The 15,381-nt window shown below is 30.8% G+C and overlaps 1 protein-coding gene across 5 annotated transcripts in view; it reads right to left on the reverse strand.

Annotated features, from left to right (window-relative positions):
• Positions 1 to 939: 939 nt before the first annotated feature.
• Positions 940 to 15,381, reverse strand: part of LOC105153705 (protein Skeletor, isoforms B/C) — a 117,194-nt gene continuing 102,752 nt past the window's right edge. For 4 of the 5 annotated variants that reach the window (XM_087406363.1, XM_011068715.2, XM_011068714.2 and 1 more), the window contains 8 exons: positions 6,885 to 7,123; positions 5,200 to 5,380; positions 4,498 to 4,518; positions 4,049 to 4,409; positions 2,685 to 3,005; positions 1,996 to 2,119; positions 1,568 to 1,859; positions 940 to 1,287 (listed from right to left, as the gene is read on the reverse strand). In XM_087406363.1, the coding sequence (XP_087262489.1) occupies positions 1,144 to 1,287; positions 1,568 to 1,859; positions 1,996 to 2,119; positions 2,685 to 3,005; positions 4,049 to 4,409; positions 4,498 to 4,518; positions 5,200 to 5,380; positions 6,885 to 7,123 (1,683 nt within the window). In that variant the 3' untranslated portion in view covers positions 940 to 1,143. The remainder of the gene's footprint in view (positions 1,288 to 1,567; positions 1,860 to 1,995; positions 2,120 to 2,684; positions 3,006 to 4,048; positions 4,410 to 4,497; positions 4,519 to 5,199; positions 5,381 to 6,884; positions 7,124 to 15,381) is intronic. The other variant, XM_087406364.1, reaches the window with a different exon arrangement.

Here is a 15,381-nt window from a genome sequence, read left to right on the forward strand (position 1 = left end):
ACAAGAGACCAGTTCCAAAGTACTAGACGGTGTCCTTCTGTCGAGTGGGTCCTAATCCTTGTAATTAAAGACATTTATTATTATCTGTACCCAAGGCACATTTACTTTCATTCCGTTTTAGGAAGGTCCACTCTATAGTATATACATATTATAGCATTGTTACACGTATAGGGGATAGTTTGTAACTTGCACATCACCCTTAAATATTATTTTTTCTTTACTTTCTTGTACATAATTCACATTTCGTTAATCTCTTTTCTTTCTCTTTTTCTCTTGATTGACTACTCTACGTATTATTGTCAAGTCGACAGCATTTATAAATGTATTTCTTACGTATTATCGTCGATTTAAAGTTATATTAAGATCAACTATAGTTTTGTGCAAAATTTACATTGTACATGCTGATACATCTCCATTTCTCAGCATCAAATTTATATCTATATATAATTACGTGTTAATCATCTCATCTTCAGATATCGTTTTGACATATCCTTCCCCTAAACGATCGTTCGTTACTGTCAAAATTTCAATAATTATTCAGTTCTTATTACAATTATTGTCAAAATTTTATTGATTATTCAGTTCTGATCACAATTATTGTCAGAATTTCATTGATTATTCAGTTCTGATCACGATTATTGTCAGAATTTTATTAATTATTCAGTTCTGATCACGATTATTGTCAGAATTTCATTGATTATTCAGTTCTGATCACGATTATTGTCAGAATACCTATTTCGATCGTTATTATTGTCAACTCAGCTTTATATGTCAAAGAGAATATGGAAATTTTGCGTCCATACATGTATATGTGTATGCGTGTACCTGTGTTATATGTATATGTATGTATATATAATATATATATATATATATATATATATATAATATATATATATATATATATCTCATATGTATATAATATGAAATATTGAATCTGGTAGGTCTTAAAAATATTTTGCTAATCTTTTACCTTAGAATAGACCTTACATATTAAATACTTTCGTACAACCTTGTATGTGTTTTGTCGATTTAACAATCGTACATTGTTGTATAGCTTTCGTAATTATTTTAAATCGATCAGTTTTCGTCGTCATCTTTGTCTTCTATTATTTGTTCCGCATTGAAAGAAGGAAACGCAATGATTCATCTTGAGAATAAAAGAAGTGCAATAATGGCTACAAACGTCGTAAACGTTTGAGGCAGAACTTGACTGATGCCGTTAATGTTTCTCTGCGATCCCGGGTCGACAACATGAATTTTCCAGCCCAGATGTTTGTGCGTGAAACACTGAAGAAAAAGTTGTATGATAAAAAGTTTGATATTTGAAATCTCTCGAAAAATCTAATAAATTTTAATTTTATTAGGTGTTGGAATTAATTCGTAGCGTTTTTAATGAAAGAATGTTATTTATTTCACATGAGCATTAAAAAATACATTAATGAAAGTACTTCCCATCACTTGTAAAACGCTACGAATTAATTCCAACACCTAATAGATTGTTTACTAAAATAATTTGTATCTTCGCAAGTAGTTATTCAATTTTTGACTTTTCTCTAATAAGTTATACCTGATAATAGACTAAGTCTGGCGTATCCTCTTTCACAGTCCATATGAGCTTGGCAGGCTCGCCCATGTCGCATTTAAGTTCGAGCGTTTCGAAGAAGCTCTTGAATGTCTTGTAATTATCCGCATTATTCACTATGAGACGAGTCCATTCGCAATAACGGCCGGCTGCAGTTGCGCGGAGATATCCATTGGAATCGTACTCTGCGCCAGCAAATACCCTTTCATCCGTTTGTTTCTCTAGATTTTGTCCGAGACCACCCTCCGGACTGTCAGTTATATAGAATGGATGATACCTATATCAAAGATATGAATGTTTCATAATAATGTATTTTACAACGTCTTATTGGGAATATTATATAGAATATATAGCGATCCTGTATATACGCACTTTGAAGGGTACGTATTATCATAAATGAGAATACGACTCACCTAGCGGGATTGGCAGGATCGTCTCCACCCTCCACGATGAAGGTATAAGTTTTTCCTCGCTCAACGGTGATCTCTGGGATCAGTAAATCATTAATGTACCATGCGATGCCCCAAGAAGGTGTACCTATAATTACAATAAGAATCACTGATCGATCTTAAATTACTTCTATCATTTAAAAAAAAAACACAAACTGTTCAAGATTATCACAGTACTAATATCATTTGACAGTATTGTTTTATATAATGATAGAATAAAAAATGTATCTGTAAATTTATCGATATGACAGACATTATTTTCATAATAAGATACTATCTTTTAATTATATACAGGGTGATTTTAATATATTCAGAAAATAAATGATTTTTGTCTCTTGCAGTTTTTCTATAAAGTTGATAGTATTTGAGTAAAAAATTATTCAAGACCAATATTTGGCAATTTTTAATAATTAATCTCGTTAACTATTGCGTAAACTGCAAAATGATAAATGACTTTTCGACTCAATTCGATCTTCTTTTATAATTAAAAATTATATATATATATATAATTTTTAATTAAGTTCCAAATATCGTCATTAGCAAGTAATTTATAAATAATTTATAGTAATTTTTTATCAGCGTAAGACTATAAGATTTTATTTAATAAATGATAATACACTTAGATGCGTAATTCAGTCACAACATGTTAATACCTGTGATTCGTGAGTATCCTCTTTTCGCACCAGTCGGCCCAATCTTTGCATGGAAAATATTTTTATCATTGATGACAGCCGGCGTCCAAGGTTCAAGATCAGGAGCGTCCGGAATATTGTACAGGGAATTTGTACATTCGTGAACATTTATCGACGTAAAATCGATACGAATATCCTCAGTGGTCTTATCGAATCTCTCATGAGCATTGGCTTCGCCTCGCGCATTTAGAGATCCGATGGCAGCAATCACGCTTGTTTCTCTTTCTGGAATCATTCTGTCTTTCTCTGGTTCGTTAGTCCTTAACGGACGTGTGTACGTAACTGTAAATTGAAATAAAATAATAACGCATATTAACAATAATTCCTCGTTTCGTATACTTTAATTAACTCAACAATAATTACAAAGTAATCAAAGGAGCATATAGTCACGCGTAGAATCGTCTCTTAGCGTAAAATCATATATATTTTTAAATTCTTTAAAAAAATAAATTCAACCAAAAATATGAATTCAAGCAATAAATGACCAAGATTAGACTATCTTTGGTATGTCATATAATTAAAATTTAATATATAAATTAATATAAAATTACATAGTTCTCAAGATCTTAAAATAGTCGAAAAAGCGGTAACAATAATAATTCTCCGTTTCATATACTTTAATTAACTTTATATAATAAACATAATTCAAATTATATTATATAAATACATCCAGAAATAGTTTTTAGTTCTCACATTAAAAATCGCAAATATCTATAGAAATTTTAAATAAATTTTCAATTATCAAATTTCTATATATTTATCTAATAAAAAATTTTTCATGCATGAATATGTATAAATATGTAAATTTTGTACCTAGTACGTTATACTCTATCTACTTACTAAATATAATTAAATTATTATATAAAAAAATTATTCATAAATTTTTTTTATATAACTGATTTATACATATAACTATAGTTGTATAATTATAAGCAACTGCATTTTTATAAGATTAACATTGTCTAATTGTAAGATATAAAGAATAAAATATCTATGATATAAAGAGTAAAATTGCTAAGGAATTGCCAGGGAATAAAGCAATTAGCCGTGTATTTCTTCCGTCGCTGTCGCGTTCATAATATACGTATATGGGAAATACGTATAGGACACTCAAGTAAAACAATAGATAACATTTTATATTGCATAAGATAACGAAAAGACGTTTTATATATTTTCTGCAATATACAAATTATCTCGCAATAACGTCAATATAACATTAAAATATGCAAGAATTGTGACTCATCAAAGAGTGATTTTAATAATTATTTTAAACATTTTAACCATTTTGTTTTATGATTTTTTGTTCCGTTTGGATAAAGACGTACCCGTTGTTATGCCATTCTGCCTTTCCCCATGCACAAGTATTGCATCGTTCCTTCCACCGATCCTCTGATCCGGGCATACACCCCTCTTGCCGTCACACTGAGATATGTCCGTCATGTAGTAATCCTCGGCGATAAACTTGCCAGTTTTATTATTGTATCCGATCACGACGACGTCGCCGCCGATCATCTCGGCCTTGCCATCCCGACCTGACAATCCAAATGCCACGTATTGATCCTCCTCGATGCGTCCTGAGATCCGAATCTGCACGTCCTCACCCTGTAGCTGCCACTGCACTTGAACACGGCCATCCAACATTTCTTTGCAATTGGTCACCTGCCTAGGTGCCGGTGTGCTGCTCGTCTGAAAAAATAAAGGTCGCACCTGTGACCTCACTACGGGAGATTATCGTCCATGCGACAAAATCGTGCATCGATCGCGTTGTACTTACTGGATTGTACCACCACGGCGGCTATTCCATTTGAAAATAACGACGTTATTAAGAAGAAAAAATATACAGTGATTGAATTTAAACGACAATCCAATAAACATCAATTATAATAACATTAAAATATCCAATATGCGTATCTAAAAAACTTTGTAAAGACATATCATAAGAACGTCTTTTATATATATATCTAAAAGATATCTAAAAGATATCTAAAAGGCATTATAAAGATTCTTTAGACATACGTATATATGTACAATGTTATATGGATAACATTAACATTATGTTAACTATTAATTAACTATTAATTGATGCTTACTGGAAAATGTGCTAATAGTTTCATTATATTATCAGAAAGACAGGATTGAGAGCTTTTCGAGATCTAAAATCTATCTTATTTTTAATCATATTTAGCTTTTAAGAAAATATTGTTGCTTAAAAATAACTAAAGCAAGATTTATTGAAACAATTTCTATTAAATTTAAAACATTAGCGACTACATATATTTTATCATATAAAGACGCAAACGTTCCTCTTAAACAGTACATTCAATTCATCTCTATTAAAGCGAAGCTTTTCATCATGTATATCAAAGAGTAAAGTAGAGTACATTATTATTTCACAGTAAACGCTAATGAGGGTACATAAGGCACGAAAGTTTGGATCGTATCAGACCGGCAGATTGGAGAACTCATTTTGGTTTACCGTAATTTTCGTTTGGCCAAGAGCCGGTGGAACATCGAGGTCCTTTGGAATTAGAACATGCCCGAAATTGTGTCTGTATTCAACGCACCACACCGCGAGCCAGTTGATGTCATACACCGTCAAGTTCCCCGGTAAGACGATTTCAATGTCCTCTCCTTGGTACCCTCTTAATGGTACCAAACTGTCGGTAGATCAGATAAGATTAATAATCTCGTTAAATTGAATAAAATGTTTTATATTAAGAAAGAAAATTATTTTTTTAGAAACAGACAGTTAAAAAAACAGACGGTATTTGGAAACTTATTTAAAAAATTACTAAACAAATTTATTTGCATTTTATATATTGTAATTGTAATTATATGTAACAATTATATAGGATGTCTGATAACTACTGCATTTCCTCTTAAGGATATTCTTGAGGTAATTTTGAGACGAAAATCTTATTATGAAAATGTTGAGACTACAATAATTTTTGGAATTATAAGCTAACTTTAAATGCTTATAAATAAAAAATCATTTTACTTTTATAGTATATCTTATAGTACTTTTAGTACTATAGTACTTATAGTACTTTTTTATCTCTATTATTTCTGGATTCTTTTGAATAAAATTCTAAGACAAAAATTCTAAAACGAAAATATCGAGGATAGATTTCAAATTACACACATCTTCAGCACTAATCAATTCAAAAATTATTGTACCTCGACTTTTTGTATTAGGAGATTTTCGTCTCAAAATTACCTCAAAAATATGGAAATACGGTAATTATGAAACATCCTGCATAATAAAAGAAAATTTATTTTTCATTTTTTTATGCGGAAATGATGTTATGGCATCCATATCCTTCTACAATTAGTGCATACTTCTGTGATTGCGTAATTCATATATGTTCATATATTATACAATAATTTAATACGAAGAATAAATAAATTATCTTGAATAATGTTGTAATTATAGTCCCTCTTGAGCCAAATTTTTTATTTTGAAAATCTATATTTTTTAAAGTCATTTTAAAAAAGAAATGGGCATTTTTTATCAAAATCCATTTAGTCCTTATTTTATAAAAATAAAATTAAAACAAAAATTTGAAAAATGGTTTGAGAGACTATAGAGAATTAGGAATATCTAAATTTTCATTTAAAAATATTAAAATATTAAGTTAACATGCATCTTAATAAAATATTATGTGTCTTATGATAAAGATTTTCTAAAATAACATTTTTTAAAAGAAATTGACCGTTAATCAGTATACAAAAGTATCAACAATACAAAATCATAAATGTGACTTTTCCAGGATTATATAAATATTTCGAAAATTTTTTAAACATTGATTTTTTTTCTCCAGAAAATAATTAGAAACCTTATTGATATACATCAACTCTTAAGAATCCTGGATTTTTGCAAAAATTATGGTTTCCACAATCAAATAAGTAATTACTTAAAGTATAAACATAAATGGAGAAAATAAAATTCGTATTTTAAACAATAATTACAATTATTAAAATATAAAAACTTCAAAAGTATGAAGAGAACTTATTTCAAAATAAATTATATCATTTTTGATATTTATTTACTTCTCATATAATTGTTTGTATAATTTTAGTTTTTATATAAAAAAATTATAATATAAATTTTTATGAAAATTATTTAATTCATTATTTTACAATGATTATGTTTCAACTGACCTGCCCTGTTCATTAGGGACTTTGATACCAAAATGGCTAGGCTCGGAGCCATTGCCTACCCAGAAGTAAGCGTCTGGTCCGCCACCGTCGTAATGCAAATTTGGAATGTAGATCGTTTTACTGTCTAGAATACTGATGTTGCCACTGCGGAGGCCATGCGCCAATCTCGAAAATTCAGGAAGTACTTGCAATTTCGGTACCTTCAAGTCAGGAGGTATGAAAACATCGCCAAAATCGACCTGGAATATATGGAAATAACGTATTTATTTCTCTCTCACATACAACAATTTCAATGATTCTCTCTCTCTCTCTCTCTCTCTCTCTCTCTCTCTCCTTCTCCCTCCTTCTTTTCCTTCTCCTCTTTCTCCTCCTCCTCCTTTCTCTCTATAATTCTAATTACTTTTAAAAAGATGTTGCTGCCTCTAAATTGTTCATACAGCTTTCCCAGTAACGTCTGTATATTAATATCTTTTTTTAATTGTTTAGGTTTAATTGTTTAATTTTATGTAATAATAATATATATATATATACACACACACATACACACACACACACACACACACACACACACGCGCGCGATATTCTCACAATTTGAATTCACAAAAAAAGCTAAATCATAAGTTTTGATGCAATATAATAAAAATTAAAATGCCTTTAGTAAAAAAAAGAGAAACAAACATTAATAAAATGTATCGCATATGAATTATATATCCCAGTAGAATTTTTTTTACATAAGAACATATAACACTCCCGTGACAAAAGTAACAAGTTGAAATTTTTGGAATTTCACATTATTTGCCAAATATGTTCTAAATATATCAACTTTCAATCAGAAAAAGTAATATAATTTGAATTCAAATATGAAATAAAAAAGAATTGAAGACGGGAAAAATGACACAAAATAAATAAATAAATAATGAAAGTTTAGACTATCTAACATAAAACTATAAATAAAATTAATATTAATATCTATGTTACTTTTTGAAACAAATAATTTAATTGTAATTAGTTATAGTTAATTTATATTTAATAAATAAATAATTAACTTTAAAATACACAATTTTTTCCTTTTTCCTGGAATAATTTTACATTTTTTACTTACTATTCTTTACTGTTACTATTCTTACGTAGATACAATATTTAAATATATATAACTATTTAATTATTCATAAAATACGTCTATGTATATAAATTTTTTATTCTATTTCTGTTTGCGTATGTATAAAAAGCTATTAAAAAGAAATAAAAAAAAATTAAAAGCATAATTTTGGCATTGTCTATTATAAAAAAAGCGTAATTTAAGGAAATGAGAAAAAAATGTCTATTTATATGCATTATTATATATAAATGTAATAATTATTTAAAAAGTTATATAATTGTTATAATTATATGTATATATAGAAGTTTTAATTATATATGTGTTATAGAATATTATATAATATAATAATGTAATTGTATTTTGTACCTTTCGAAAAGAAAAACAGTGCAAAAATTATTTTTCTAAATATTTTTTTCAATTATTGTTTTTAATTATTCCTTTTTCTGTTATATGATAAAGATTCTGACAAAGATTAAACAAGAGAAAGAAAACATACGTATATGGACATATTTTATACATAATTATACACATTTATGTTTTTATATAAAAATTGTTTAATGGGCATATTGTAAATCTTTTTTAGTCTTTGTAATTGAAGTTATTTTACCAAATCATTCCCGCAAACTCGCTAGTTTATCCTTTCAAAGATATGCATTTATATCTTCACAATGTCGTCGAAAGAGTCGATCTATCATCCCATACCCAGCGTTTGAGTTGACGTACCGATGACGAGGGGCTTCGGCTCGTTTATATTCTAAGTTCCGTCAAACGTCTTAGTGAGGAACATGAGAACGTGAGAGAAGAAAGTCGGGAAAAGAATGAAGAGAAGTAAAGAAAGAGAGAGGCAGAGAGTAAAGAAGCAAGTTATCGGTCGAAAGTTCGTAAAATCCAAGAAACCGATTCCACCCTCCGTACAGAGAGTGGGGCTGCATCCGTCCTCCTTCTCTAGGGAGCATTTTATGGGAGAAAATTCAACGTCCGCGACGATTTCTCAGCTCATTCCGAAACCCCGAACAAATCTATTCGTGAATGGCGAAATAGCGAGCTTATATTATACCAGCCCTCCTCGAGCGGATTTCTTTCGTTTTCTGTCTCGCGAGAATAATATAATCGAGTTTCTGCTAAAAGGTGATCCTCTTTTAAAAAGCTTTCCTACATAAGCAAACTGCTATCTCAATTCTTCGAGATTGGATCTTTTAATATAAAAATATGAAGGATATTAGGATAAATCAATGAAAATAAATGTTCAACGTTGTAAATGTCGTACGTAATTATTTTGGAATAATAAAAAAAAAACTTAGATTTTATGACCATAAAAGTTACTAATACTTATGTACGTCAAGTACTTTTATGAATATTTTTATTTTTAAATGAATAATCTCTTGAGTAATTGCATCATAATAAATTTATGCGCAATCGTCCAAATCTAAATGGAGATATTATAATTACGATTGAAAGGGATCCTTGTAATTTCGCATTTTTATTACTATCAGTAGCTGGCTAACTAAAAATTGGAATAAATTTAATTGAATTGGTAAAATAGAAATTAGGTAAATAATAGTATCTGCGAAAGACTAAATCAGAAAGATGTGTATGCAAGAAGGAGTCTAAATCCGCAAATAGCTCGTTAACTAAGATTACGTCTTTGAAATCGCGATGAGCTATGATTTTCTCTAGGAACAGCTTCCCGAGGAATATGCTCTGGAAGTTACAGAGTACATTTTGCAGAATTCCGCGTGCAGTACACAAATCAACGGCGCGGGAGTTTCTTCGGTTTTGCAGAAGTTCCTTTGTGCGATATATATGACCGTGCGCCAATTTCATCTCTAACAAGCACATCAGACGAAATGGCTGGAAAATTTGACGTTTGCATGTCGTACCCATGACATCATTTACATTTCTATATATTCCCGAGAAATATTTTACTCGCATCCTTTGAAGTTTGGAAGCTCCACAGTTCCGTAATTAATTCTCTCCAATATGTCAATTGCTCTCCTTAACAAGTTATCAAAGGTATCACATAAAGTATTAAATAAATACAAGATTGAACTTCCACTTTCCCATCGACAAAATGTTAATTATGTTCTTATAAAGATTATTATATGGAAAGAAGGGCGTTTGTCAAATATCTATAAATTTAGTTCAATACAAATTTGAAGATATTTTTATTGAGTTATCAAAATAATCATGCAAAACAAAAACGTTCAAACTGGTTACTATAAAATGTCAAAACTTTTTGCAACATTGCTTATCACGTTTATATTTCCTGCAGAATTATTTTGATGGTCTACAAAATTATTTTCACATTGTATTTATAAAAACCTTTTCTAGATGCAAAATGTTCTGTTTGCGTAATAATCATATAAATCATTAAAAGAAAACGCGAAGAACTATAAGCATGCTAACTAAATATTTTCGAATATTTATTATATTACAATAGCACAAAACTTACAGTCTGAAAGCAAATATTAATTCTGTTTATCAAATACATTTTAACGTTAAATTTGTATTTCGCTTTATCCCTTTTTCTTCTCTCAGTTTATGCGATTCGCGAATTAAACATGTATATAATTACATTGTAGGAATCATTAATTACAGATTAATTTATGGCTTATCTAAATCTTTTATGCGGCTCATGTAGAGACGATTTGCAAGTAGACAATACTTCCTCAATTTTTCACGAATCGTTTTAAATCAACGACACGCGGCCGCTCACTAATTTCATCATTAATAATAATTATTATTGACTAGTTAGGATGAACTCCCTCGAGACTTCGAAATTTGCATGCGCATTAATCCAATTTCGTTTAAGGGCTCGTCAATCATATCGCCCTCGACTAGCTGATGGCTCGATATACGCCGAGAAATGTTCTGTACGAATGAGCCACGAGATGGAGCTCTTAACAATTTGAATGAAGTATTCTTAAAATTGACCTTCCAACTGCAGCCGCTTAATATAATCGAATAGGTGCTACAGTTATCCGATAGGAATTGGCAAATATTTATCGATTAATTTGAAATTTTGCTGGAAAAATAAATAATATTCTTTGTTAATCGATAAAAAAAATGAGGAAATTTGAAATTTAATAAAAAAAATTAAATTTTTTTTCCTTATAGAAAAATACTTATTTATCGCCGCACCGTTTCTTTAATAATTTATGTATACGCGTAATCGATAACAGCCACAAGCACTGCAAGTTTCTGAACTAAATTTATGCTCGCAACTTCGACTGATTCCGGAGACTGTAGTAATAGCTCTTTGTAATGGAACGACAAGAAATTACTCCATTCAGCGACATTAACCTCCTACGGCGACGCGTATATTGGCAGTAAATTTGATAACACCCACGTAGCTTTCCTTAATTATCGATAGCCTCCGGTATTAAACAGTGATATAGCGAATATATGACGTTACTCATTCAATGAAATGAACACCCACCTGTCGACGTGTTGATTCGCATCCTACGTCACAACTTATAATAGACGGAATGATTTAATAAAATATAAAATATATAGTCTTCGGCCACATAGAGAGACAAAGAGAGGGAGAGGGGGAGGGGCAGGGTGAAGGAGAGGAAGGGAGGAGGATGGAAGAAGAGAGCGAGAGAGAGATTAGAAAAATGCAATATTTTATATTTCTAATTTGCGAATTTTTTTGCTCATATGATATGTTATTAAACGATAAGATATAAAATAATGTGACGCAGTAGAAAAAATAAAATTGGAATGTAAAACTAAAATTGCAATTACACAATTAATATCTGCAGATCAAAAAAATTCTTCCACGTGATAAACTATTACGAATGAGCTATTTTTCTCAGACGTATGTGAACAACTTATAATAAACACGAATAGACGAGACACGACATGTGTAATAACCAGAAGTTATTTAACATGCAATTTTGTGTGTGTATAATTATTCTTTTTCTATTGTAGAAAGCATAACAAGATATATTCGTATTACGACCGGATTATCAAATATCCGACTGTTATCGGAGTTTTAAAACCACTTGCACCACAGATTCAATCGCATAGATATCGTGATACATGGTATCATTCGATAGCGAAATATTGCTAATAATTAAGTGAACGGTACTCAAGTCGAGTGCACCCTCAAAAAAATCTGCATGAATATCGATAGGAATTATGACTCATATTATGATATAACATATAATGATATAACATATAATGATATAATCGTGCCAAGTAATTTTAATGCATCCTAAAGGTGAACTAATAAATTCAAGATGTAAGAATATATAAATATACATATAATTAAAACGCTTTAGTTTGTTGAATTTTATTTTTATCAGAATAAATTAATTTTATTCAAATCAATCATTTTATTACCAGACTTCGTATAGAATTCAGTGAATTCTGAAAACTCGTCGCACGCTCATTTAATCGGAGATTACAATATTAAATGGTAAAGTGGCTCTTTTAAGAATTGGCAAGAAGAACATTTAAAGTCGAAGGAGCCAGATTTAGATCAATTTTCTCAAAAGTTTTTTTTCTTAAAAGTACATTTATTCAACGTCACACCCTGCAATTCAATGATATTGGAATTCACGCCCCCGCGCCGTGATATATTGACCCTCGGTTAATTTTTCATCGAGAAACCGACACGGTCCTTCGAAATCTCTCCGTCGTTTAATCTTTTCGCGATGATTTCTCAAGAAAAGCACGTTACGATCCGATTGTCCGCGATTGACTGCTGTGCAAGAGGGCTGCGTACATTCTGGTTTATAAACCGGGATGCGGCAGTGCGGGGATTCTCCTCGTCAATCCGATACCTTTGATGTAGCCGTTACATCCCCGGTCCCTCCACTGGAGATTTCGAGCGGGTTCGCTGTAACGTCTCGTCCTCCCTAATAGACTATTTATCTCATAAGCTCAGATTTAGATTCGGATTAGGGTCTATTATGCGAACTTCCCTACGAGGGCATGTGCATACGTGCCAGACAGGAGTGTAGCTATTAAAGCAAAAAACTAAACAGTATTTCATTTATTTTTCTCTATTTTTATCTTTTTTTATAGTAAAAAAAAAAATAATTGATGGGACTACGTTGCTATCATTTTAATTTAAAATTATAGATTATTGAATTAAATTAGTAACAGCGCATCACATACAACTTCCTAGTTTGCATTTATTTATTAAAAAATTATCTGTAAGAAAATTCTAATCCTCTCTCTAATTTCTAATTTTCCTAATAAAATCCTAAAATAGTCAAGCAGAATGCAGACCATCATGATATCAAAATGACGCATAGTGACTACTGAAAGTTACTTTTCAATCAGTCACGATTTATTTTAATGTTATTCTGATATGATTTATTATTCTGCTTGGATAAATCTTACAAATTAAATAAAATTATCTACAAAAAAATTTTAAAGCTACATCATTAATTCAAGCACATACGTATATCGACGATTAGAACGTCTCGTTAGAAACTATTTTTCCATGGTACACAAAAGATTCTATGATTCACAAAAGTTGTAGATTACACTAGCCTATAAAAAAATCAATAAAACGCTCGAAGTTATGCACAAATATGATTGCGAGAGATTCAGGCGATTATCTTGAAGACTGTCGATTAAAACGTTGCCGAATTAATGCTCATCCTATGTTGTTATCTTTACAGTAAACGTTATTACTAATAGAAGTTTTCGTATATAACACGTCTGAAAACTCGCGAAAACCTTTAAAATATTTTTTAGTACTTTACATAAGCATTAATTTAGTTTCAAATGATGAGAAAATTACGGATATTTAAAACATTTGAAAATCTTAAAACTATATATAAAATATATAAAACGATTTTATAAAAAATATAAAGTTAAAATCATAATAATAATAATACTTATAAAGATTGCTAAATATTTAGCAAATATCAATTTATAGTAGTTTACGAATCTTTTTACTAATTTAAAATTTTTTCTTGAACATTCGTTAAATTTTGTTTCTTAATGCAACTGTATAAGACAATTAAGAAATACTAACTTCAACAGTCAACTCTAATGAGAAAGTAAGTTTTTCTAGAAATGAGCAAACCTCGTTTTCAAATTATTATGCCTTTAGCTCAATTATTATACCTTTAGTTCAATAATTGCTCAAGTCGACGTACTTCAACTTCATCAGCATTGAAGAGTGTTTCCAAAGAAAAATGAGAAACGAAGTACTTTATATTAATTCAACCTTTATTTTTCTCTACTTCTTTCGCGCATTTCATATACGTAGTATATTTCTTTATATAAAATATATATTTTATATAACTAAATAATAATATTTTTAGATACAAAACATTATAATAATCAATCGTTTGACATATATATATAAATGATATCATCAAAGATATGGAAACGTTATGATAAGTGTCAATATCAGTCTTCGCCTAAGAAGCAATAAAATAACGTATCTCTCTCTTCCTGTGTATGTATTACGGGGGCGTTTTTTCACTCCCCCACGCAATTGAGATCTGTGCACTACTGATACACCCGTTATAACCGTGGGTGGCTACTCGAGCAGTCGATATTCAATCAAATAAATCCCCCTAACAAACTGGAGAGTCACGGATAGCATCGAGAAACAATTCGAGAAGGGAAAAGGGATAAAGCACGGTGAATCTGTGGGAGAGAGAAAGAGAGAGAAGGAGGAGAGAGAAAGAGAGAGGGGAGAGAGAGAGGGGGGAGAGAGAGAGAGAAAGAGGCGGAAATGAGGGACGAAAATAGAGAAAGGAAGGGGGAGCAAGCCAGACGGGGAAAAGAAACGAATGAGTACGAAGGGGACATTACGTATCGCGGAGATTCCGGTCCCGAGCCGGGGCTGTATATTATTTTAGCGCCTTATCAGGTCTGCATCACCCTTCGTCGCACGGGGCGTCGTCCCCCACAACGCAATCGCCCCCTGTCGCGAGACGTACGTCCTTTCGGAAATTGAGACATCAGGTCTCGTTAGGCGACGCAATAGCATCGTCCCTTGCGGCTATTCCATCGGTTCGCTGCGCGAAGGCGTGTGACGATATAGTTTATAGCTTCTGTAATGCGATGCACGCATGTGATCATTCTTCAAGGGCTGGTAATACTATAACACGGTGCTAATAATAATAACAGCATTCATTGATAGCTTAGGATTGACCCTCTACGAGAATCTGTACTAAAATACAGAAAAAATAGATGTATAGATTAGAAGAAAAAGGAATAAAAATAGTAACACATACAAGAAGGTAAAAAAGAGAGAGTTTAAATTATAAGAAAAAGAATACTTATATTTAAAAAATTATAATAGAGAAGAAAACAGAAATGAAATGTAGTATTAACTAAACAACTATAAAATAAAGATTAAGGAGTAACAAAAAATATGGGAAGGTAAATCATAAACAAGTATTCTTGAGTGAAGCT

The sequence above is a fragment of the Acromyrmex echinatior genome, chromosome 5, assembly GCF_024713525.1.
Source record: "Acromyrmex echinatior isolate Ae372 chromosome 5, ASM2471352v2, whole genome shotgun sequence".
NCBI lineage: Eukaryota > Metazoa > Arthropoda > Insecta > Hymenoptera > Formicidae > Acromyrmex > Acromyrmex echinatior.